Here is a 26,630-nt window from a genome sequence, read left to right as displayed (position 1 = left end):
GACATTGGGACAAATGGCAGTTGTCATGGCCGAAGCCAATGCCAAGGACCGCTTCAGTGAAGCAAGCCAAGTATAGAGAACGCATGTCGATGGCCAAGTCAAATGTGTTGCATGGCGTCGTACACGAAAGCAAAAGAACGATGCCGGTTTGAATTCAAGTTTCCAGATCAGGGTCACGTGGTGCGAGGAAATGACAACCGCAGCAGCGAGGATGCTAAATTAAAGCTAGCGGATGTAGGAAAGAGCTAAAACTTTCAATCAGACGCCTGCCGAAATTGACAAATCTGTCTGGCCTGCCACGTTTCGGCAAACTAGCTTTCTATTTATAAGCATAAGTAAATGTGAGGAAGCACTCTCCCCACAAAATAAATACATAAATAAATAAGAATGGCTGTAACATGCCCTACGAAAGGGTCGCTGGCCTCCTGAACCTGTGCAGCTTTGGAGCAAATGCTGGGAATGAACAGCGCACTGACCCAAGACATGCTGAAAGAATTAAAACTCAACAGCTCTTAATTGCAGCAGTCGTTAGAAATGAAAGTAAAGAGTTCCAAATGACAACATGGAGGTAGTTTGGGGAAAAACATGTGTCGCAGCTCGGCAGGGACCTATCCTCCCACGACCTCCACATCCTGACATTTCAGGGAAATTGCTCAGAGTCGAGCCGCTTCTCCTCCACATCGAGAGGAGCCAGATGAGGTGGTTCGGGAATCTGATTAGGATGCCTCCTGAACGCCTCCCTGGTGAGGTGTTCCGGGCATGTCCCAACGGGAGGAGACCCCGGAGACGACCCAGGACACGCTGGAGAGACTATGTCGCCCAGCTGGCCTCGAAACACCTCGGGATCCCCCGGGGTGAGCTGGAAGAAGTGGCTGGGGAGAGGGAAGTCTGTGCTTCCCTGCTAAAACTGCTGCCCCCGCGACCCGACCCCGGATAAGCGCTAGAAAATGATCTTTTCTGGTGCTTTGCGATTGGCTACAATCTTTCAGGTCACTTAGTGACCAATACTGGTCACACTCAGTCACACACGAGCTACTTTGTTGTCATAGAACAAGCAATAGTTTTTTTTGTCAGAAATGTGAACATTGTGTTTTACAGTAAAACAGAATTTTCGGTTTGACTTGCTCAAGTCGCATTACAATTCATAGATCGTCAGTGGTGCCTCACGGACTCAACGTGTAACACACATGACAGCATTTTTTGGGGTAAATTATTTTGGACTAAACTTTGACACATTTTGTTTTCAGATTGTTTGATTAATCAAACCGCCATTGACTGTCGGTGCTGGACAGACCTGGGGCGCTTGTGTTTTTTGCGCCTGTAATGGGCAGCATTTTTCACAACCCCGATTTGTTCAGTGGCTATGTCGGCGCTGTTGGAAAGTTGGCGTTGGTGCGGCTGGATAGATGGCCGCTGAAGTTGAGGATGAGGAGAGAGGAGCGTTGGCGCAGAGCCCCGATGCGTATTTGAAACCGTGAGTCGCAGCTTGGAATTGAAATGGATTTCCGTGGGACAGGAGAAGTGAACCAATATATTTTTTTTCGTCAATGGATGCTACAGCTTCTTGTTGACTTTGAAGCTTAGCTTGTAGCTGACGTGTGCACATTTTGAGCATGACGTCTCTGATCCACTGGTTAAAGGAAACTTTGATTCTCTCCTCTTTCATCTCAGACTGCTTCAAACAACAAAGTGTGTGATGGAAAAGTGGTTAGAACTGCATGACTGTCCGTGTTTTATGCTATGTGTTGTGTTTATTATTTTACTTTATGGTAACTGTTTTGTTAAGCGCTTTGTTACAGCTGCCGCTGTTGTGAAAGCGCTATATAAATTAGCATGTATTGTATTGTATTGTAATCATTGGAATAACTGATTCTACAAACAGATGATCGTGACAGGAAATAAAAGTGCCTATGGGTATCCGCTAGACCAGGAAAACTTCCAAGAAAATTTTCAGTGTGTATATGTGACATTCTTCCGCACCGAATCCATCCAAGCAGACCTTTTAAAAACCCGCTTGAGTCACGGTCAGGCGAGAATACAAAATTCTCAACTGCATTGCAATGGGATTTAATGTTACAAATTGCAGGTGCTTGGCTTACTCCTCATCATTTCAGATCCCTGCTCGCCCTCCCCCTTTCTGTCACTGCTCAGATATTGTGGCCCCTAAAGTGAGAGGGACAGGCCAGCCTTTGTCGGAAAAAAAAAAAAAACTTTGAAGAGTTTCTCCACATGAATAAACTCAAACAGTGATGTTTCAGCCCGTCAAGAAGGCCATTCACTGAGCAAGGGGGAAACAGCTTGACAAATTAAGACACGCACACGCATGCATAAATACACACCGGTGTGCGCTTACACTAACACAACACAAACTGCTCTTCGTTAGCCAAGCTTGTCCACTTTGTGGTCACGCAGTGTGGAGAAGACTCGGGCCGACCGCTTTCGCCCGGTCCATTGCCGCAAAGGTAAGCGGACTCGATTCTGGTGTCAAAGCCGATGTCACGTCGCTGAAACGGACACCCGATACAAGCCGCAGGGTGTCTACTTCACCACCCGGCAACACCTCGTCGCATCCATCTGTTAAGATTATCCGGCTACATTCTTCCCATTTGTCCGGAGCACCCGGAGAAAACCCACGCAGGCCCGGTAGTCCAGTGGTTAGCACGTCGGCTTCACAGTGCAGAGGTACCGGGTTCGATTCCAGCTCTGGCCTCCCTGTGTGGAGTTTGCATGTTCTCCCCGGGCCTGCGTGGGTTTTCTCCGGGTGCTCCGGTTTCCTCCCACATTCCAAAAACATGCATGGCAGGCTGATTGAACACTCTAAATTGTCCCTAGGTGTGAGTGTGGGCGTGGATGGTTGTTCGTCTCTGGGTGCCCTGCGATTGGCTGGCAACCGATTCAGGGTGTCCCCCGCCTACTGCCCGGAGACAGCTGGGATAGGCTCCAGCACCCCCCGCGACCCTAGTGAGGATCAAGCGGCTCGGAAGATGAATGAATGAATGTTTTATAGATGAAACTATCTATCTTTCATGCTTGATTTTTACCAACCCCGCGCACAGGAAATCTTCGCTTTTTCAGCTGGATTACTCTTATTGTGGCGTGCACTTTTCATGAAGTCAATATCTCGGTGTAGTGACACGTTCAGAGCAACTCAAACCTAAAAGTAGACTTGGCTTGTGGTCCATGACGTCTATACCTTTGTTCGGCTGCGAGCTGGCTTTGGTCTTGTCATTGAAGGCCTGGCTGCGTCTGTTGCCAGCGCTGCTGAGCGGGCCTCGTGGAGTGATGTCACCGCCTGCGGTGGACACCCTCGCCGAGGGGCCGGGAAGTCTGACCGGGTATGGAAGAAAAGAAAACGGGGTTAATTGAAGGAATGAGTCAAGAAGTTTGCAAATCCTGTTATTTGTTCATAGTTGCGACAACTGATGATCAAGGCAACGCAACCCCCCCCCCCCCACAAAAAACACACAAATTAATTTGACTGTAGCGTGTGGATCACAGGTGAGCAACTTGTCTTTTTGCAATCACCAAGCACATAAGAAAAGATGCAAAAAGCCGTGTTAGCTTGTGAATACTCATTCAGAACCAAACAAGGATTTTCCATGGTGTATGTTTACGAACGTGCATATAATTGAAACGTTCTCCTTTCTTTCCGCACTAAGAATAAACAAGATCAAACCTCTAGGTTTATACATCAAAAGGTAGGTGGCGCTCTTGTCTTCCAGTTTCTCCAAGCAAGAGCCCACAAGCACTTCATGAAATATTAATTCATCATGCCGACATCATTCTGAGACTGTCGGGATGGCGCTGATAAGCGGTTTATACATATTAAAACTCATTTCCGGGCGTGCCTTTCACTTTGACTGACAAAGACTCGACCTGCGTGGTAATAAGCGTTATCATGAAAGGTGTGATGAGCAATCTGAAATCATTGAACTGGAATTGATGCATGGTGCAGCACTTGCACAAAAAAAAAAAACCCTAGCATATTAAGAATGTAAAATATTCCTATCCTGATTACATTTCTCACCATATTTCCTTTAAAAATACGGCAAAAAAAGAATCACGACCCCACACAAAAAGCGCATTAAATCCTGCCCTTAAAATTACAAATGTGTTGATAAAAGCATTGCGGTGAATGTGAAACGAAATTTGAAATTACTCTGAAATACATGCCGCGGCGAATTAATTGAGAATGCATCGGACGACTTGAAGACGCTTCAAGAATTAACAAAACATCGTATGAGCGATGCCATCAAATGGGTTCATTCGAGTCTTGCAGTTCCACATATTCACCAGAAGATGGAGCAATTGCATGGGGTGAGAGAGTCGTTTGTTGCAGGGTGCAGGTGCAACGCAAACTTGAATGAGGGCTGGGCCACATGCAAAAAAATAAAATAAAACTCTTCCAATACTGCCGAACATGCAGTTTCATTTGCAAAAACCAAAATCTGCTTTTGAATGACCCCCCCCCCCGACCCCCCCATGCACATTCCAAACACAGTGTCTCTGTTAATTATTAACGCTGCGTTATAAGAGCGCTTGTGAACCAATCCCACCACAGGCGCGCACACGCACACGCAGAAGGCAAAACGATTCAAGGGTTATCTAAAGGTCTTCCACAGCCCATTTAGCAGGCTCGCCAAATGAGGCATGCTGCTAGACAGGCAGAGGAGTCCCAAAATGTAGCCCCCAAGGTTTCGCTTCCACCAGCTTCGTGCTGGAGGCTCATGCATTTTAAATGGGGCTGCTGGTAGAGAAAAAAAACAAAAACAAAACAAAACATCACAATGGGGCAAAAGAAATGCTTGTCCTTCATCAGGGGGCAACGGCCATGCTACTTTTCCCAGGGAACTGGGGGGGGGGGATGATCGGGAGGTGAGGGAGAGGAAAGAAGGGGCTGAGCAAGGACATTGAAGAATGTAGTCGAGGCTAACCTAGAGGTCTTTTTCTGACCAAGGGAAAACTTGAGTAGTTTACTCTGAGAGCCAATCCTAGAGAAGAAGAAAAGAGATATGCGAAAAGAGAGGAAGAGAGGTCAGGACCACATTTGAAAATGACAAGAAGTGTGAGCAGGAAGAGGAATATGACATAAGGGATGGAGAAATGATACCCATTCAGCCACTTTTAAAACGACGAATTCCACTTTGGACCTGATGCGAAGAGAAGTTTTGGACCGGACTGATGACGTGACCCTCAAGCCTCACCTGGACTGCATCTCGGCCTGTGCTGAATTCTGGGCCGCGGGGGCGGGAGTCCCATGCGTAGACTGGCTGAGCTGAGCCGGGGCGCTGCTCTGCTGGCTCAGGGCAGGGTGCGAGCTCCGAGGCTGGGCTGGAGGGGCGAGCGCCGGCTGGGGGTTGCGCCTCTGGGCCTGCTGCTGTTGTTGTTGTTGTTGTTTGAACCGGGACAGGCTGAAGAAGAGCCCGAGGATGGCTTTTAGATTGCCATTACGGATCTCTGAGGGTCAGATGACAGAGAAATGCGCCACATCAAAATAGATTTGATTTCATTTCAGAGATAAAAACGGCTCATAAAATGGCCTGACGGTTAGACGTAAATCCACATGCATCAATCTCAGTTTCACATGATCGCAATCATTTCCACTACACTTTACACTTTCCAGAAGACATTAGGCATGGAGGTAGATCATTTGTTCTCCATTTTCAACCGGGCCGAGACAGTCATGCCTTGTATTAGTGTTTGTTGTTCGCGGATGATGACATAAACAAGGTGCCGCCTTATTCTAGGTGATATGACGTAAATTCATATATGACATGGCAGCGCTTGACTGTACCAAAGGCAATAACACAAACATTTTAATGACATGAGTCTGACATTCTGTGGTTAAAAACCTTGAGCAAAATATATCGATTCATTTTATTTATTACTTTGTCATTACCGGATTTATGACACTCCTAATTTTGCTCTTTCTGACGTAGATTGTTGATTCATCTGCAAATATGGCGGTCTTGTCTTGCAGTCTTTGCTTTCTTTATGATTAGTGGTAATTCATCAGTGAAAATTGAGAAAAGCAAAGGGACCTAAACGATCACCCTGTGGCACCCCACAATCAATTAATTTGCCCACTGACAAACTTCCATCAAATAAGAACAAAATTACAAAATTTCTGTTTGTAAAATAACTCTCTTCGCCATATAACTGCATTTTAGTAAAACCATAACATTGTCATTGATGCAATGAAACTAAACAAACCGAGGATGAGGAATAAAAAGGCAATATTGCACTCCTCTAACTCACCCATGTGTTGTACTACGTGTGATGACGACATGATTTCATTTTGGGCAGCATTGTGCACTAATTGGTAGCACGTTAGCTTAGAAAATTAGATTTTCTCCCATTTTCTCAGTTTAAAAAAAAAAAAAAAAACAACTAAAACCTTTGGGGTCACTCAAACATTAAACTTTGATGGCAATCGCGGGCCACAAAATATCATCATGCTGGCAAGTGGCCCCGAGTTTGAGACCACTGATCAAGCTCATCTGTGACTCTTATGACGACAAGCACTACAGAAAAGGATAGGCGACTTCACTTCCAAACTGTTTAATTTACGAAATACACATAAAAGTGACCAACCGCACTCGGTCCAGTGGAAACAGAAGCGCGTGTGCATGTCCAGCTTACCTTCTGCACACAATCCCTGAGTGTTGACTCCTTTGGCTGCCAGGAAGCTGAGGCAGACGTCAATGTTCTCAATCTACATAAGGAGACACATACACATGCACAGTTGTAAGAAACGGCCGTCTGCATATTTTGATTTCAATGTGTACATCTCCACATGGTTCCTTTTACGGATGTTTATGAGCACCTGTGAAAGGAACGAGTCTCGCCTCTAAACAACGGTTAGCGTAGAAGAGCCCTAAGCAATTTCATGATTCCTAGAGGCAATCGCCAATCATAAATTTTTTTGGTTTTTTTAAGTTTGCAGGAAACCACATTCAAACCGCTGTCGCGAACCCCTCCAAAATGGAGTGATTAAAAAAACAAACAAACTGGCAAGGAAATGCTACTATGATACACGTGTTCACCAGTCTCTGCCTCGCATCAACGGGCAACTTCACAAAATTTGTTGTCATTTCATTTCAAAATAAAAGCACATCAGATGAATTTAATTTCAAAATATAAGCACACTTTTCAATTTTTTTTTTTAATGGCGACGACAACAGTGGACCCCCGCAGTGTCGCAGTTTGGAATCTACTCATTCACGAAAAATGTGATTGGTGATCGGCTTGCCCTGTATCTCTCCCTCGAGTAGGTCTCAGTGACAGACAGTTATGAAGCATCATAAATTAACGCGCGCATGCGTGCACACACACACACACACACACACACACACACACACACACAAATTGCTGACCTTTGGAACACAGTGAACCATAAAATAAATCCTGAAAAGTCACAGCAAGTCATCCTGGTGTAATCAAAGATCACCAACTGAACTGAACTACTGAACTGCAGTTTTCAGGAGGCGGACACTACGTGCACCAAAAAAAAAAAAAAAGACACAATCAACACCACCCAATTGCTTTGTGAGTGGTTGTGCTCAATGTAGCTTACATGCCACAAGGGGAATGATGGAGAGCGTGGCGTCACGGTGAACTAGTTTCGACGGAACTGTACAACTCAACAGTTACTCTAAACAACAAACAACAACGACAGCCTTACTGCAGTCGGTGACAGAAGCAAGTGTGTCATGAGCACTGACCAAGAAACTTGTGATTTCCTGTGACTGGAACTACTGGTGGGCTCCCAACTGAGCCGAAACATATCGTCGGTCTGCGACCCTCTGACTCCAGAGCAGCTGTTTAAATGGCTGACATTTGCCGTGTGTGAAAGTGACCCCAGGTTGGTCGCAGGAGGAATGCGGGATATGAGCCAACTGAAGAAATATTGACGACAGTTGAAAAATCATTTTAAATGCCACTCTCAAACGCTCTAATGAAGCTAGACGATAATCACGACGGGAGCCCGCAGGTATGCATCATCATGATACCTCAGCATAAATACCAGACCTTCCTTGCTAAAATGAATCAAGGCTTATACATATATATAGTAGCTTTGAAGATGGCGGACAGTTGGCAACCAATCGAAATGGACATTATTTTCAATTGGACCGGCAAATCGGTGCTGTTGTTAAATCCAGTTTATTTCATCTTTGCTAGCTGGCAAAGTGAAACCTCTCCTTTCTCAAGAGTACTTAGAAACAGTAATTCACGTCTTTGTCACATCTCAGCACTTTATTTTGGAGTCAGCCAATCCTCCACAAAGTGTCTCCAGTTGGTCCAAAATGCTGCTGCTCGCCTCTTGACTGGTAAGTCACTCGTAAGAGGGAACACATCATCCCTACTCTGGCATCGCTTCACCGCCTCTCGATACATTTTAGAGTTTTTTTAAAAAAAGATCCTATTATTTGTTTTCAAATCTTAAAATGGCCTCGCCCCACTTTACCTCTCTGAGCTCCGACGTACCTGCCCAGTGCCTCAGGTTTGCGGACCAGACACTCTGAGAAGTACTGTGAACGAAGCGGAGGCTAACATGAGATAGAGTCTGATAGAGTCTGAGATAGAGATAGAGTCCCTCTCAGTGGAATGACCTCCCTCTGAACGTTCAGCAAGTCTGCTTCGTTTATCTCAGAGACCCATTGCCAGGAAAGCCGACACAAAGTGAAACGTAAAAGTAAAAGGCAGGTAACTACTTCCACATCGGATGTTTAGGATGATACACACTGCATGTACTGTATGTGTGAAAATTCAATGGGGTTTTAACAGCTCCGCGTCACATCAACACCGAGGACTTGGGGCTGAAGAATTACAGGCCTTCCGTGGGTGGCAGAGGAACGACCCGTTGATGGGCCTCCGTTTAACGGAGATGTAACAGTTGCAAAAACAGCCGCTTCGGCTCGGGGGAGCAGCGCGACAATGATCTGGTGTAAGAATGAGATCAGAGTGAAGCCGTTTATTCAATCGACTGCACATAATTGCGTGTTTATTCGTTTCGAGACAGAGATTAAGCCGAGTGTGGTTAATTGACAGTCGCTTTCAGAGCTTTTGAGAGCTCACGCCCCTGAGCGATGACATCAAGTACAGCAATCGTGGCCTCCTGCACAGCGCCAATTACAGTTGCCAACGAAACCCTTGAGTTGAGTTTGTGTGTGTGTGTGTGTGTGTGTGTGTGATGTGTTTGTCCTATTTTTAAAGATTTCTAATAGGATCGGAACTAAACACAAAACAGACACTTGCATGCAGGCTGCAGTTACACAAACCGGAGACTTGCTTGACGTGATGCCAAGACCCAAATCAAAAGAGGACAAATGGGCTATTTAGTGAGTGCACACAATCAAAACATCCATTCATGGACACCCAGAACGCATTCCTTGAACACCAAAAATACATATTTGGAACATCCTTATCTAGATCGTGATCGGGTTATCCACCATGAGCTACAGCTTTGGAAGTTTTGCTAACTGTATCTTTCTATGTCAAACTCAAGGCTAGGGGGCCAGATCTGGCCTACCGTACCATTTTATGTGGCCTACAAAAAAAAAAACAGCAAAAAAAAAAAGTAAGGCATATCAACTTCCATAATGCTTACTAAAATTTGTATCAACATTTTAACCCTCGTAGTGCACCGCTTGCGATAAATGTAAAATGATGTCTTTGAATCAATGGCAAAGGCATTCAGAAAAACACGAGAGAGCTGAAACGTATGGGGGGGTTCTAAAATGGCCTAAATTTCATGACGTCACCGGCTGATAATTCTCAGGCATTGCAGCAATAATAAAAAAAACGTTTTGATACATTAATCTTCACAATTTACATATTTTGCACCATAGAGACCCATTATAATTCATATTTTTGAATGCATCGTAAACCTAATGTGTATACATGCATTTCACGCGATTTTTACGTCAATCGCTTTGTTTTCACTTGGACAGACGTAAACATGCCACATTGTTGGGTTGAGGTCATTCCAATTTTGCAACTTTAGGTGGCGTCAGAGGATCGCAAATGAGTTTGCCTTTTTGCAGGAGGCTTCAAACCAATGCATTTTACATGAACACGTGGGGTCGGGATTGTTAGTAGGGCTTGGTTGGGACCTCCAGACACAATTTTTTTTCCCTTTTGCAAAAAATAAAGAATAAAAAATCCCAAAGAACTAATAAAAACTATATATGTATGGATAGCACAGATGCCTCTGAACATTTTGAGTGTTTGAAAAAAAAAGAATGTTTTTATAACACAAAATACATCATTACAAAAATTGTAAAATGCGCAACTTAAGGCCTTTTTAATTTGGAGCACACAAGGCTTAAACTCTCATAATAAATCACCGGTCCGCAGCCCATAGGTTGGGAATCACTGATGTAATGTGTCTTCCCCTTGATCAAAGCGCTGCTTTATTTTACTGCCCCCTGACTTTTAAGTGACATTTCCATATTAAGATACCGGGTTATAAATGTGTGTGTGTACCCTATATACTGTATACAGTATATCCACGTCCATGTGTGTGTGTGTGTGTGTGTGTGTGTCTGTGTGTTTATGCTTGTCCCTCTCTGGTGCTTTGAGAGGCTTCAGTAGTCTGGCTACTGGCCAAAAATAGCCCCCTCAGCTGGCACACTGGCCCAATTTATGACCCATCACATGCAGCGGAGGGCAGGCCCGCCTCGGGACTCCCGTATCATTCCCCCGCCGGGGAAACAAAACTGCAAAAATGCTGAAATCTGACGAGGAGCATCTCAAATGTCATTGAGCGCAAGCTATAAAACCGTGGCCACCAGCATTCTCGCCTTGACTTGATATACTGGCGACGGGGAAGAGTGTCCTCTCCAGCTAGAACAAAACTCAAATCAACGATACCTGCTTGGCTCTGAGCCTTTTGTTTTACTGGCCGGCAGACCGCAAAGGATCACATTCAGCAACCGTGACAACACGTCGTCAAAGGGGTGTGCACTTTCGCACAAATGCTCACACGCAAGCAGGTGAATTTCACAGTGCTCCGCCAAAACAAACGAAAGGATCGCTTACCATCTGAGAGCGGCTTTTGGGGCAGCCATTGATGTCATCAATCTTCTCATTGGCTGAGGACAGACAAGAAAGAAAGAGGAGGCAGAGACAGAAAAGTAAAAGGAAAGACTGAAAAGAGGATTCGAGTTCTTGCCGTCGTCACTTTTATCCGCCGGGAAAGATGTCCATGTGTCCCCCTAGACACTGTCTGGCTGAATGAGGAGAGCAGAGGTGCTCCAGCTGATGACTCTGACCCCCCCCCCCCTCCTCGTCTCCTCTGCCTGCTGGGACTTGAAACTCGATCTGGTCCCAGCAAATGTGAATGAGGCTGATGAGGATCGGAGTGCTGCACTGCTGCTTTCTCGACGGGGGGCGTGTGATGTCAGGGATTCCTCCCGTCCATTAAAGGCCCAGCCCAGAGCAGCTGAGACGGAGGCCATCAGCTCAGCGTTGACAACTGTGCCAACAGCGCAGCATTCGCGGAGGGGTTGGGGGCTCAGAATTCATGTATATTCGCCCCCCCCCCCCCCGCGGAAGTATACTCCTTCAAGTCTGACATGTCAATGGAGCAACTGTCGTTTGCGGGTGCAATATAAGCATAAAAGCTACTTTGCCGATAACACGCCGCCCAAATGTTTGCTAATCGAGTGACAATGTTTCAATTCTTGACACAGTATCGTCATTCACATTGACAAACATTTCATGTCAACGGGAAGAGATGTTGCGGCGACGGAGAAATGTCTAAGAAAGAAATGGACCGTGACGCAGGGTAACGCATCGCAGGCTAGCATACAGCTAACCACAGACACCGAGCAAATATCAACAGCACGCTTCGTTCGATTATAATCTGTTCCGATGCAGTATTGACACACAAGCCCAAAGTACGACTTACGACTGCTTGACGCACTGACACACTGAGACATGATACAATTTTTTATGCTAGCAAAGTGCAAGCCAAAAACTAGCCACATTCATATTGCGATATCCACACCAAACACAAGGATGGACTTTTGCCACAAACGGCTGAAAGATTGTGATTTTCCCCAGTCCCAAGAAAGATAGCTGATAGGACCTGAAGAAAATGCAGAGTAGGTTTCAAAAGAAATGGTTTAAGTAGCTCAAAAGGAGCCAGATCCACCTTAAAAGACTGGGGGGTGGGGAGGCTTTACAACAAGTGAATGGTTGTTTTTAGTTCCTGTTGTGCTGTTAATTGGATTACTTATTGTACATATTGCTTTTAAAGGCTGTGCTAGAAGTCCCTTGGGGTAATTTAATGGTCAAAATGTGTCAAAATTTTGTCAAGTGGTTGTATGAAATACTTTTAAAGTCGAGTTTACATCGACTTCAAAAAGGTATCTGGATCCACATGATATTCATTCATCTTCCGAGCCGCTTGATCCTCACTAGGGTCGCGGGGGGTGCTGGAGCCTATCCCAGCTGTCTTCGGGCAGTAGGCGGGGGACACCGTGAATCGGTTGCCAGCCAATCGCAGGGCACGCAGAAACGAACAACCATTCGCACTCACACTCACACCTAGGGACAATTTAGAGTGTTCAATCAGCCTGCCATGCATGTTTTTGGAATGTGGGAGGAAACCGGAGCACCCGGAGAAAACCCACGCAGGCCCGGGGAGAACATGCAAACTCCACACAGGGAGGCCGGAGCTGGAATCGAACCCGGTACCTCTGCACTGTGAAGCCGACGTGCTAACCACTGGACTACCGGGCCGCCCCCACATGATATTATTCTGTGCTATTCAACACAGTATATTTTTCAGTGCTAGATTTCAATCCATTTGGCAAGGTTTGATGGTAGACCAAGAGGTCTGGTGCTTTATCTTTGGATTGTCAATCATAGTTTAAGGTCCTCGAATCGAAGGTGGCAAGACAGAATTGAATTCGAGACCTGAAGTTGAACTTTCGGATTCTTTCAGGGAAAAACAAATGAATGCAAGTAATGACATGCACGAGCTAATAGCAACGACATTATATTTTCAGAATCGGGATTGTTGAAACAAGAATAACAAATGCAAAGCCAGATCCAAATGATTTGTCATGCAAACGGAGCCCCGCCCCCCCCCAGCCCCTCAAGCAAGCCACATAAAAATGCATGACGCAAACAACATTCCCGATTCTACGCTCTGATCGCGGCTCTGTCTGTGAATCACATGCAGTCTCTCGCTAAAGAATGACACTCTTTCTTTTCCTTGAGAAATGGAGCCCAATGAATCATATGAAATAACCAATCAGCGTAATAGCTGTAACATGCCGAGCGACGGTCAGCTGGTGCCGGCCTACTTCAGACTGAATGCTGGCGGCAGACAAGATGACAGTCGTGAGCGATGGATGAACTGACGGGGCTGATTCGAACATGAACGGGGCGAAGGTCAAAAGAAGAATGCGGCGACTCATTTTCACAGACAGAAGCACCGTGTAAACACATCTTGCTCAGTCAGGCGGTTAGTGCAGGCTTGACATTGGCTTCCAGTCAGCTGCAGAATAGATTTTTAAAAATCTGCTACTGGTCTAGGTATCACTGAATGGTTTGGCTACTGAAACCATTAAAGAAATTGTAATTGAATCAAAGTCTTGTCGAGCTCTGAGGTCTGCGTACTCGGGTCAGGTAATGGGGCGCAGAGTTGAAACCAAACGGTGGAGCGGCATTTAGATGTTATGCCGCACGCAAGTGAAGTAAAACCCCAAATGTAAATGCTTTTAAATTCAAGTTTTAAAAAAATACGATGCTTCTTCTGATATGTATGATTAGGGTTTTTTTTTTCCCAAGATGGCGCCAGAGTAGGCAGCCTTCGGCAAGTGCTCTTCAAGAGCCTTGCTTTTTTGTTCTTTTTTGCTGTTTTTGTCTTTTGTTTTGTCACATGTTGTTTGTTGTTTCATCGTGTGGACCTGATATGGACTGTTTTCAGCGCTTTTTGGCCACGACATTCGTCAAAGGAGCAGTATCTGTGCTTGGTGGTTGCGCCGTCTCGGCAGCATGCCTGTACCGGCACAGATTTTGATTGGGAGGAATGTCGGCGCTATTGACTGTCGGTGCTGGACAGACCTGGGGCGCTTGTGTTTTTGCGCCAGTAATGGGCAGCATTTTTCACAACCCCGTTTTGTTCAGTGGAGATGTCAGCGCTGTTGGACTGTCGGCGTTGGTGCGGCTGGATGGATGGCCGCTGAAGTTGAGGAAGAGGAGAGAGGAGCGTTGGCGAAGAGCGCCGATGCGTATCTGGAACCGTGAGTCGCAGCTTGGAATTGAAATGGATTTCCATGGGACAGGAGAAGTGAACCAATCTCTTTTTTCGTCAATGGATGCTACAGCTTCTTGTTGACTTTGAAACTTAGCTTGTAGCCGACGTGTGCACATTTTGAGCATGACGTCTCTGATCCAGTGGTTAAAGGACACTTTGATTCTCTCCTCTTTCATCTCAAACCGCTTCAAACAACAAAGCGTGTGACGGAAAAGTGGTTAGGACTGCACGACTGTCCGTGTTTTATGTTATGTGTTGTGTATATTATTTTACTTTATGTTAACTGTTTTGTAAAGCGCTTTGTTACAGCTGCCGCTGTTGTGAAAGCGCTATATAAATCAGCATGTATTGTATTGTATTGTATTGTAAGCATTCAAATCAATTTTTACTGTCAGTAATTTTTGAAAATACACTTTTTATTTCTTTATTTTGCTTGTAAGTCCCTCTAAATGTTTTTTTTATTTGTAAGCGTAGTATGCGTTTAATAGTTGTGAATGTCCGCTCTTTTTATAATTCTAAGTAAGACACTTCTGGGGCTCTCTGCTTTGCCTTTGGATGCATGCCTTCAGCTGTTTGTAAATTCGTTGTGGTCTCGTTCTGTCGTGAATGACGTGTGATACTGCCTTGCTTTAATAATACGTTCACTGCAAATCCTCTCCAAACCGTTGCCAACTTTTCTTGGTGAAAAGGGAGGATTTTGATGATTAAACGTTTACTCGTGGTCTTATATACAATATAATAACAACAATGCAGTGTGCGCCACATTCCTTCCGTCAATTCAAAAGTTGTCTCTCTTACCTACGACCTGAATGATCTCAGCGAGGAGCACTCCATCCGCAACATCCGTCTGGAGGTCCTTGATCAGGCGCTTGTGTCCCGACTTGGCAAGGTAGTGGTTTGCCCAGTCTGTGTAGATCTGCGGGCGGACACACACACACACAAGCGACACCGCTGCTCAAACGCTCAGTTGTGAGGCAACCAAAACAAACCAAAAGTAGCCATCCCCCGAGGGCCCCGACATCATCACATCCTGCGTGTCTTTCAAAGCCCATTAACACTTGAAAACTACATTAGGTATAAATGGCGGAAACGGTTTTATGACGCTAATAAAATGACAACAGGGTTGAAGTGAGCGGAGAGGAGGCTTCGCTCTTTTGTTTGGAGCCCGATCCGGCATATATCGGCGTGGTATTCAAATTGGGGCCATTGTGCTGAGCCGGGGCATTCATCTTGGCGCACACGGCGGCTGCTTTCAATGGGCCGCGCTGACATCACTCCCCGGGGACAAAAAGAGACCCTTCACTGCCTGGAGGGAGGGAGGGGGTTAGGTAAAGCAAGCATCTGAATAATCTGAATAGCGGCCTTCATAATTAGTCGGCAAACTCACTTTTTCCTTTTTTCAATTGTCCCCACCCCCACCCATCAATGGATGATTATTGAAGTTTTTTTTCTCCATAATTTGGGGGAGGTTTAAAAAAAAAGACACACATGACTTGAAGGAAAAGTACTGAACATCACAACAAACAGGGAAGTGATTGCACAAACGACATTTGAATAGGATAAGTGGTGTGGAAAATGAGGTCAAAACAACACCGCAAACCGGTTTGGAGCGGCCAACTTGCTTGCTTCGTTGTGCTAACATTGATGCCATAGATGCCAATAATACAACAACTCAAACCAAATATCGCGCACAAGTGGAACAAAGTGTCTCCATCTGCTTCAAATGCATAACGACAAAAAACATAATGCGTGAAAAATTGCCATTCATTCATCAACGTACGCTCACATTGCAGTGCTTGTTCAAAACGAGCCCCGTTTGATGAATGAAATGCTTTACTTTGGTGCTTCCCAATTTCGCATGAAGTCGGATGACATTTAAGCAATCGGTCATGTTTGAGTGACCTGATATCAGTATTATAATTATTTTTTTTAACTATCCTCGTGGGCCGTGTCAAATGTCATTTTCAACATATGCCGCGGTCCGTAGAAAAATCCACAATGGGCCGCCAATGGCCCCTGGGCTGTATTTTGGACATCCCAGTATTAGAGTGAATGTTTGTAATGGGGGCGGCCCGGTAGTCCAGTGGTTAGCACGTTGGCTTCACAGTGCAGAGGTACCGGGTTCGATACCAGCTCCGGCCTCCCTGTGTGGAGTTTGCATGTTCTCCCCGGGCCTGCGTGGGTTTTCTCCGGGTGCTCCGGTTTCCTCCCACATTCCAAAAATATGCATGGCAGGCTCATTGAACACTCTAAATTGTCCCTAGGTGTGAGTGTGAGCGTGGATGGTTGTTCGTCTCTGTGTGCCCTGCGATTGGCTGGCAACCGATTCAGGGTGTCCCCCGCCTACTGCCCGGAGACGGCTGGGATGGGCTCCAGCACCCCCCGCGACCCTAGTGAGGATCAAGCGGTACGGAAGATGAATGAATGAATGAATGTTTGTAATGGCCTGGAAAAACACACCCCTCCTTCAAAATAACGACCAGTTAACAATTGATACTGACTCCTCCCCTTTGACACTCCATTGTCAACGGTCAGTGGTTCTCATGCATTTTCTTTCTCAAATCTGTAATTCAAGTCCACGAGGCTGAATAAGCGCGCAGCAATTGAAGGCTCGCGAAGGCCGCAGAAATGTGAACAGTGATGCGTATGACACGATTGCGATCCTTATTCCGCGCCGTTTACACTGTAAACAGAACATTCACATCGGATGAATCAGTGCTGCGGTCACGGCGTACAACAGGTGTGCGCATCAAAGCGGCTCACATGTCGCACGCACACACGCTTTATTGCGGCGCAAGACCACACATTACGCACGCAACCCATCGGGACCCCGTTTCAATCGTAACAGCCCGTTCAAAACAAAATAAGAGTTGAGTGGTATGCGGGATAGGATAAATCCTTCACTGAAGGATTAAGCGCACTGCTTTCAAATCACACACTTGGCTTCTCATGGAGGCAAAAGGAAGTCCAGTGTTCACGTGCCATTGTGTGTGAGTCGGCTTCCTTTGAAGTAGGTTCGAGCCGGTAAATGGAAGGGGTTGAATTGTAATTAAAAACGAGCTGAAATAGGTAGCTGTCAGTCACTGAGTAAGTAAACACAGGAGGTTCACATGGCCTGGGGGCGAGCAAAAGTACGGGTCTGGCAGAGGGGGGGTGAAGAAAAAAAAAATCAAAAGAAGAGGGCAAATCAGTGATTTTGGCTTTTAAACCTCGGTTAAGTATTGCTTTTTTTGCAAGACAAGAGAGGCATGGTGAGAGATGTCTCGGGCATTGAGGACATTTTTTTTTTCATGGTTGAATTTAAAATGACATCAGAAAGAAATGTTCATTGAATGTAAACGCATTAGGGCACTGAGCTGTGTAGACTGCAATATCTGCGCAGTAAAAGTGAGTGTGAATGGTTGTTCGTCTCTGTGTGCCCTGCGATTGGCTGGCAACCGATTCAGGGTGTCCCCCGCCTACTGCCCGGAGACAGCTGGGATAGGCTCCAGCAACCCCCGCGACCCTAGTGAGGATCAAGCGGTTAGGAAGATGAATGAATGAATGAATGAATGAAAAAGCAATTAGAGTTGAAAGCAAATATGGTGGCGCAGCATTTAGCTGTTATGCTGCAAACACACAGACACGTCTGTCAGCAGAAGTGATGTCATCTCCATGTAAATTTCCACAGTGTGGGACAAATAAAGGATATCTTATGTGCAAATGCTTTAAAATCCAGGACAAAAAAAAAGCGCCCCCCCCTCAAACCTATGATGAATGTCTTTTTAAGCATTTTAAAAAGAAACTATTGCCACTAACAAAGCCAGCAACACGTGTGTGGCAAGTGTAATGTACCCATTTCATGCACTCGGTCTTTTTTTTTATTTATCAACAAAGCTTTTGCACAGATGTAGATTTTATGTGTTTGCTTTGTACACATGCAATTTTCTTTTTTAAGCAGGAAGACAAGTGGACAACAATTCCTGCTCATACTCATCAATGTCTACTTTCCTCATTCAGACACAAACATGCAAATCGGCCTCACAACCAAGCAGCCCCGCTAACCCTACTTGCTGAGTCACCAAGTGGTGTGACACGCAGAGATTCATGACGCATGCTGCACTGCGGGTCAACCTGGCATGAGCGAGGAAAAACAGGCAGCCCAGTCAAAGATTGCACCTTTGGTTGAAGGGAGACCGAAGCAAAGGGAGGTGAAATCTCCTTATTGTACCGCAAAATCACTGCAGCTAAATGCACCTGCTCTGTAGTTCAACACCGCTGCAAGACACATATTTTAAAATTAATACATCTGTGGGAGTGTATCAGAAGTCAAGAAGCCCTCCTCAAAACTCACTTGTATTCTTCGGCGTTCGACTCAGCATGACTTAGATTTGTTCTTGATATTACTGCTTGGTGCTTTCCACCGCCTTTATTATCGATTCGTCTTACTGTTTATTGTGTATGTAAAATCGCTCCATGTACAGCACTTTGTATGCAACGATGGCTGTTCGAAAGTGCTCGAGAAATACTGTTGACTTGACTTGACTTAGATTTGTTCTTGATTTTACTGCTTGGTGCTTTCTACCGCCTTTATTACCATTTCGTCTTACTGTTTATTGTGTATGTTAAATCGCTCCATGTACAGCACTTTGTATGCAGCGATGGCTGTTCGAAAGTGCTCTAGAAATACTCTTGACTTGACTTAAAGCGGCCAAGAGCAAAAAGTTACATTTCCACTCAACTGTGTCGCACCTGCAAAGGGGTCGGAAAAGTCGAACGTGTTGATGAACGGACTGGCCGCGCAGGGCGCCCAAGTGCGGCAGGTGACCCATCAGAACGAGCAAACGGAGCTGCAGCGTTGTCAGACCGTGACACTTAATGTGTGTATTGACACAGCTCACATATAAAGGCTTGTATTTTGAGTTGTAAATAATTTCTTTATAATTTCTCGCCAACGGCTGAACAAAAGGACGATTTTTCTCTTTGCTTCCATTTTAAATCCGTCGACGTTGCTACTCACCTCACCCTGTGTCTCTCAGTTCGAATTTGCAAACTCCCTTTCCTTTATTTGTTAGCACAACGGCTAAATATTCTCCACAGCTCCTTCCCAGTGTCCACTTGGAACGATTCACGTAGCTTTCATGCATGTGTAGACCCCCACGTTGGGAGATGGCTCGCGCCATCTAAACATTCCTCTATGCTATAGCGCGTGCAGCCCTCTGAATTCCATGATGGCGAAAAGTTTTGTGGATAATAGTCCTTCTAATTTCAAGGTCCAGTGGAGTAGCACTGCATTTAACACACCATTATGTAGTAATCTTCTAAACGTGAGATCGACGCACACGGAGCAAAGCGGCTACAACGGGCTTGCTCTCACGAAAGCATTTCATGGCAGCAACAGTCGCTGCTTCGACAGCTTTCTCAGCAATTGCGCTTTAGAAACTGAAACGCAGACGATCTTCTACTCGCCACGATTTGGACAGTCGTGAGCTCGAATCAAATTCCATTTCGGTTTCGGTTACCTGCCTCCGTCTGGGAGTTCCTATTTTAAAAAATGGTCGCCGCCCTCGATTAATTCTATTTCAGGCTGACCCTTACTCTTTCTCACAGGTCCATAATTGCTGTGCAGGCAAAATGGACTATCACGCAATCGCGTGGTAGTTCAATTTCCTGATTGATCATAAAGTCTTATCATAGATAACATGATCAATCCCTTGTGCTATACTGGCGGCACACAAAACCATTCACCATCTGCGCTCTGCCTTCAATCTTGGCTTCCTTACCACTTTGTAGTTGTGGCAGGAGAAGCGACTGCTGGTCCTGGAAGGCACCTTAAGTCCACCGCACTCTGCCATGCGTCACCTGGACTAAGGACAGGTCGAGGCAAATGCCACAGCTGCTCAAAGAGACATGAGTGCTTCCTCACCAAGGTCAAGTGCAAAGTGTATGTATATTTAGCAGCCCGGCACGGACTCTCTCCCAACACTGCTGTCTATGTTTCGTCATGTCTCCACTTCACACTGCTTCATAGTTAACGCTGGCATGCGCCAACACCAGCTTTATCTCGCTCTCTCTGTCTCTCTCTCTGTCACCTTTCTCTCTCTCTCTCTCTCTCTCTCTCTCCCCCTCTCACTCTCTCTCTCTGCCACTCTGTCTCTCTCTGTCAATTTCTCTGTCTCTCTCTCTCTGCCACTCTCTCTCTCTCTGTCACTCTTTCTCTCTCTGTCACTCTTTTGTCTGTCTCTCTCTCTGTCACTCTCTCTGTCTCTCTCTCTCTCTCTCTCTGTCACTCTGTCAATTTCTCTGTCTCTCTCTCTCTCTCTCTGCCACTCTCTCTCTCTCTCTGTCACTCTCTCTCTCTCTCTGTCACTCTTTTTGTCTGTCTCTCTCTGTCAATTTCTCTGTCTCTCTCTCTCTCTGCCACTCTCTCTCTCTCTGTCACTCTCTGTCTCTCTCTGTCAATTTCTCTCTCTCTCTCTCTCTCTCTCTCTCTCTCTCTCTCTCTCTCTCTCTCTCTCTCTCTCTCTCTCTCTCTCTCTCTCTCTCTCTCTCTCTCTCTCTCTCTGCTACTCTCTCTCTCTCTGTCACTCTCTCTCTCTCTCTGTCAATTTCTCTCTCTCTCTCTCTCTCCCTCTCTCTCTCTCTCTGTCACTCTCTCTCTCTGTCACTCTTTTTGTCTCTCTCTCTCTGTCACTCGCTCTCTGTCACTTTCTCTCTGTCACTCTTTCTGTCTCTCTCTTACTGTGTCACTCTCTCTGTCACTTTCTCTCTCTCTGTCTTTCTCTCTGTCACTCTCTCTCTCTGTCACTTTCTCTCTCTCTCTGTCTTTCTGTCTGTCACTCTCTCTCTGTCTCTGTCACTCTTTCTGTCTCTCTCTTACTCTGTCACTCTCTCTCTCTCTCTCTCTGTCACTCTCTCTCCCTATCACTGTCACTCTTTTTGTCTCTCTGTCTCTCTCTCTGTGTCTTTCTCTCTCTCTGTCACTTTCTCTGTCTCTCTCTCTCTCTCTCTCTCTGTCACTCTCTCTCTCTCCCTCTCACGCTCTCTCTCTGTCACTTTCTCTGTCACTCTCTCTCTAAGTCACACAAAGGCTAGCCACCTCGACAGCGCTCAGGATATTCAATTCGATTTTTTTTTTAACCAAAAGAGATTCACAGACTGACTAAGGTGTCTAGATAGGGGATGATCAACTCCGATCCCCGAGCGTCACTGTTGTACATGTTTTCGATACTTCCCTCCTCCAACACACCAGATTCGAATGCTCCTGCTCATTATCAGGCTTCTGCAGAGCTTGTCATTTGGAATCCGGTTGTGTTGGAGGAGCGGAAACACCGAGACAAACATCCAGGACAGTGGCCGTCCAGGAATGAAGTTACTCATCCCCACTTCAAATGAAGTCAGTCACCCAGACTTGATAAATGATCACGGTGATGATGAAAGATTGTGGGGGGAAATTCCATCCATCAACCGCTAAACCCATAAGACACGTGTTACGAGTAAACGTTATACACATCTGTGTAAGCCGCACCGCCTTGTGAAAGTTGTCCGAGCAGCACTTGGGGATCGAACTCATCACTCTCTTACCCACTGAATTGCTGCCAGCGCTTCACACGGAGATGCGAACATCAAACACTGTTAAAGTTTACAACCTCACATACAGCATCGAAAGGAACCGCTAACATTGAACCCAATCTGTCTCAACATCCTCCAAAGTAGTCACATGATGAAGCAGGCAGCATCTTCTTTCTCCAGACACGAAAAAGTGGATCGTCTACTTTCTCACTAAGCCCCACCCCACCCCCCAAGTCGCTGCTCCCTCTTCTTCTGTCCCCCACAGCAAGGAATCAGCATGGCTTTCTCCGCGTGGGGCTTCTGTTTTCCGTTGAAAACACACGCATCCTTGTGAACTGGCTCCAGACCACAGAGAGCTCGAAGCGTCATGTCACCGCTCGCTCCGACTTGGGCACATGAAAGCCGTGCGGCCTCGTGAGACACGGCGGTCGCGGCGGGCGCGTGGGACCGCGAACCGTTGCACAATTTGGAATATGGGAAGCATCTATCGGAAAGCTCAGAGACTAGGTTGAAAATAACTGCTGCGGTACGAGGGGGAAAAAAAAGAAAGAAAACGTAGCTCTCAAAATAGGTACGCTTGCACCCGACGCGTCTTTTCTCGATTGCTTCAGCTTCTGAATTGAGAGTCTTGCGAAGCTCATGAAGTGAATGCAATGTCCTCGGTTTTCGAAACTGTCTTTCTCGGGTAAATGGCTCCCTGAGACGTGAGAAAAATGCGGAGCAAAGTTGCTTGAAGCTTTTTGTCGTCATCATCGGTCACTTGCATCGAAAATCTTTGGGATGCCTTTTGTGATGGAGACACCGGCAGCTGCGACCGGTCTGTTCCCAGAGATGAACCTTTCCATTCCTTTTGATAAAACCTGAACAGCTGCGTTGCCTAAAACAAGCGGCTGGATTTGATGCAACAGAAGTTACAGTTACACAAAATTTAGGACAGTCACTCTCGATTTTTTAAACTGATTATTCGATTGATTCATCGAACAATCAGATAACATTGGATTTTGCATTCTAAAGTAAAAAATTTTAAACGCGAACCAATTATTGTTGTTTATTTGGTATTGTTTAGTGATTTTTTAAAAAAGCGTCACACGAGACGGACTGGTATGCTCACCGAGCTTTCTGAAACCGATTCACTTTTTGATTGGGTCATCGTTTTCCAAAGTAAAAGCAGACGCTAGCAAATATTCATTCATTCATTCATTCATCTTCCGAGCCGCTTGATCCTCGCTAGGGTCGCGGGGGGTGCTGGAGCCTATCCCAGCTGTCTTCGGGCAGTAGGCGGGGGACACCCTGAATCGGTTGCCAGCCAATCGCAGGGCACACAGAGACGAACAACCATCCACGCTCACACTCACACCTAGGGACAATTTAGAGTGTCCAATCAGCCTGCCATGCATGTTTTTTGGAATGTGGGAGGAAACCGGAGCACCCGGAGAAAACCCACGCAGGCCCGGGGAGAACATGCAAACTCCACACAGGGAGGCCGGAGCTGGAATCGAACCCGGTACCTCTGCACTGTGAAGCCCACGTGCTAACCACTGGACTACCGGGCCGCGCTAGCAAATATCTAATTTTGATTCAATACAAACGATAGTAAGTCTGCTTTCATGAAGGGCGACAGAAATTGGAGAATCGTTAACGGCCAGAGGCTGAAATCAAATTAGCGTTCGACAAGGGGGTCGGGACGATTTCTCAATTTTAAAAATAGCTGTCGATTAAAATCTTCAGCCGTCAAAACGTGTCGGCGAGCGCACACGGAGGAGCGTTTATCTGTCAATCAATCTGCGATGCTCAGAGGGGTGCAAGAGCGCCGCTGTGGTCAATCATCCAATCGGTCAGTTTTGGAGCAGAAAGGATTATGCACATTGACTGCACTTCATAATAAGTGTGCAGACTTGTAATCTCTTTGTCATTCACACATACACACACCAACACACACACACACACTGACCCCCACAGCCCTCCAACCCAGCCTTTCCGTCAGCCCCGCTGCATGGAGGCTAGCAGTGCGTAATTAAAGCGGCCCTCTTATCAACTAATCTTTAGACTCTGGTAATAACCTGCTCCGCTTCCATCTCCTCTTCCTCTGCGGTCTCACAGGCAGATCCAGATAAGGACAAACGTCTGAGGAACACACAGAGGGAGAGCGAGCGAGAACACAAACTCCATCGGAAATACTCGGTTGTACAATTTGAGGCATACAACTTGCTAGCGTAGCAACGGCACCGCGCAGCGATTTCCACAGCTTTGCTTTCTCATTCACTCGCACCACATGACCGCGTCAACACCTGCCCTGCCCCGTTTTTATCACAAGGTCCCAGATCCTGTTCAATATTTAACATCTATGTAGCGCTGCACAAAAGGGAAACCAAAGCAGTCCTTTTTGGTAGAAATGCTTCCAATGGAAAATGCACAAATATGAAAGTGAAACCACTTCCGGAGACTTTTTCCTCTTTTTGGCAGCACGACTGACGCTAATCCATAAGTCAAAAACCACAACTTGTAAGGTTTCAGACTGGCGGAAGCGAGATGTTAAAAGAAAACAAATGCAAGGCTCCAAAGTTACAAGACGTAATAATGTCACCACGGTCCAAGTATGTCTGATGAATTCAAATCACATCCCATAAAAAATGAACTAACAGTCGTATTCATGTAGTGAGTTAAGCGGTCAGCCTACCAGTTTCATTGTAAGGTTCTTTGCTTCCAAGCGACACAGCAACAAACTTTCTTTGACAGACGCACACACCTGCCTCACACGGAGGAGAACAGCAGCCGGGCCGAGCGGGCCCAAGCATCAACCATCACAGCGCGGTGCCGCTGCTTCATATTTAGAGATGAGCCAAAAAAAAAAAAAAAACGCTTCACAGTCCGCAAATGAGGAAAAGATTCTAAGAATCCAAATGGATCCAGAGGAAAAAAAAAAAGAAGTTGCAGGTCTGACCAAGGAAATTGCTGTGTGCCAGAGCCCCCCCGCAGGTCTTTATAAGCCTGAGGGGGGGGGGCAGGGGGGGGGGAGTGGCTAAGCACCTACAGCTTCTCTCCACCCACTCCAATACGTAGCCTCGTGGAGGGAAAAATAAATACAGAAAGTGAAAAGAAAAAATAAAGAAATCAAAAGGAGCGATGCGATGTGGCCCCTACTGCCACTCGGACAGGCGGCCAAAGCAAATTTACTCAAAGAGGAAGGAGGAGTGGATCCTTCATGCGGCACCGTGCCCCCCCACCACCTCCGAGGACACCCGCGGCCAACACAATTGCTCGCATTGCTCTTCAATGGAACCCTTGGTCATATGGGAGGAGAAAGAGAGAAAAAGGGGACAGACCTCTTACACTCCTGCCACCCCTACCCCAGTGAACATGCCCCCTCCGGGGGCCAAAAAGTGAAGAGAACACCCCCCCCCCCGCCACTCCACCCCCCGCCACCGAAAAAAAGGACTGGTGAACCCTTGATAACAGTGAAGAAACTGCATCGTGAGGCACACGGAGGCCAAAACCTCCAAAACCTCGACAGTGTTAACCTTTTCTATTTCTTATTTCGTAAGCGGTGCTGTAGTTAGAAAACCAGCCAAGATTTATTTTCTCCTACCAGAGCGGCAGCGTCCCTACTCTCTGATCGTCCGACACCCGCAGCACACTGCAGCTGTGCCGATGCGTATTTTCGTGCATGCGAACAGAGCGCTCGTCACCAAAAGATTTTCCCAACGTTCCAGCCCCCTGTGTGCGCTCGCACATACACACACACACACACACACACACACAGACACACACACACATACACTCAGCATGCCACCAACCACAAATGACAAGCTGAATTTAAAATTTGGGGAAAGGCCCAAAATTCACTCGAAGTTCCCACACTAAGGGGGGACGGACGGACGCTTGATCACTTCCAGCAGGCTGAACCAAAGTGCTATAAACATCAGGAAGTCAACAATAACAGTCACGCCACAAATAAACGCTTGATCCTGAAATTTGGAACCTCGCGGGAAAACTAAAATAGCAGACTGGGGAATCTTTAGACTTTTGATTAGCGATATTTCACGCAGTCCAATTGACTTATGGAAACGGTAAAGCGTGCAAAAATGCTGCGACGCGAGCTATCGAGCAGGACAAGCATTGTAAGCAATGATCAAGGGTGTTTAAAAATCCATCCATCCATCCATCTTCTACCGCTTATCCGGGGCCGGGTCGCGGGGGCAACAGCTTGAGCAGGGAAGCCCAGACTTCCCTCTCCCTAGCTACTTCTTCCAGCTCTCCCCGGGGGATCCTGAGTCGTTCCCAGGCAAGCTGGGTGACAGTCTCTCCAGCATGTCCTGGGTCTTCCTCGGGGTCTCCTCCCAGTGGGACATGCCCGGAACACCTCACCAGGGAGGCGTTCAGGAGGCATCCGAATCAGATGCCCAAGCCACCTCATCTGGCTCCTCTCGATGTGGAGGAGAAGCGGCTCGGCTCGGAGCCCCTCCCGGATGACCGAGCTTCTCACCTTATCTCTAAAGGAGAGCCCGGACACCCTGCGGAGAAAACTCATTTCGGCCGCTTGCATCCGGGTGTTTAAGAATAACGCTTTTAAAAAGCTGAAGATCTTATTGGGGACGCTGTACTACCCTTCAACTCTCTGCATGTTACTGACAACACTTTTTGACCTTGTTTTCTTGTAAATGACAAGTTAGAGGGCCAACAAAGTCTTCATCACCAGCGTGCGTGTGTTCCAAATGTCATACGGGCACAGCAACCTCACCAAAGGGTTTCATTTTCTGAAGAGTAATAACACATGAGTAGCCTAAGAGATGTCAACGTTATGGTC

At 46.4% G+C, this 26,630-nt stretch overlaps 2 protein-coding genes across 8 annotated transcripts in view; one reads left to right on the top strand and one right to left on the bottom strand.

Moving 5' to 3' along the window:
* csrp3 (cysteine and glycine-rich protein 3 (cardiac LIM protein)) overlaps positions 1-26,630 on the top strand; it is a 346,019-nt gene that overhangs the window by 232,021 nt on the left and 87,368 nt on the right. The gene's annotated exons all lie outside the window — the stretch shown is intronic.
* nav2a (neuron navigator 2a) overlaps positions 1-26,630 on the bottom strand; it is a 152,006-nt gene that overhangs the window by 53,146 nt on the left and 72,230 nt on the right. For 4 of the 7 annotated variants that reach the window (XM_052062435.1, XM_052062430.1, XM_052062432.1 and 1 more), the window contains 6 exons: positions 15,074-15,191; positions 11,044-11,096; positions 6,643-6,715; positions 5,205-5,457; positions 4,935-4,991; positions 3,194-3,327 (listed from right to left, as the gene is read on the bottom strand). In XM_052062435.1, the coding sequence (XP_051918395.1) occupies positions 3,194-3,327; positions 4,935-4,991; positions 5,205-5,457; positions 6,643-6,715; positions 11,044-11,096; positions 15,074-15,191 (688 nt within the window). Of the gene's footprint in view, positions 1-3,193; positions 3,328-4,934; positions 4,992-5,204; positions 5,458-6,642; positions 6,716-11,043; positions 11,097-15,073; positions 15,192-24,503; positions 24,528-24,572; positions 24,708-26,630 lie in introns of those variants that run through there. The other 3 variants (XM_052062437.1, XM_052062436.1, XM_052062431.1) reach the window with 3 other exon arrangements.

The sequence above is a fragment of the Hippocampus zosterae genome, chromosome 4 (assembly GCF_025434085.1).
Source record: "Hippocampus zosterae strain Florida chromosome 4, ASM2543408v3, whole genome shotgun sequence".
Lineage (NCBI taxonomy): Eukaryota > Metazoa > Chordata > Actinopteri > Syngnathiformes > Syngnathidae > Hippocampus > Hippocampus zosterae.
The sequence above is the reverse complement of the archived record's forward strand: the minus strand, read 5'-3'. Positions and strand labels throughout refer to the sequence as shown.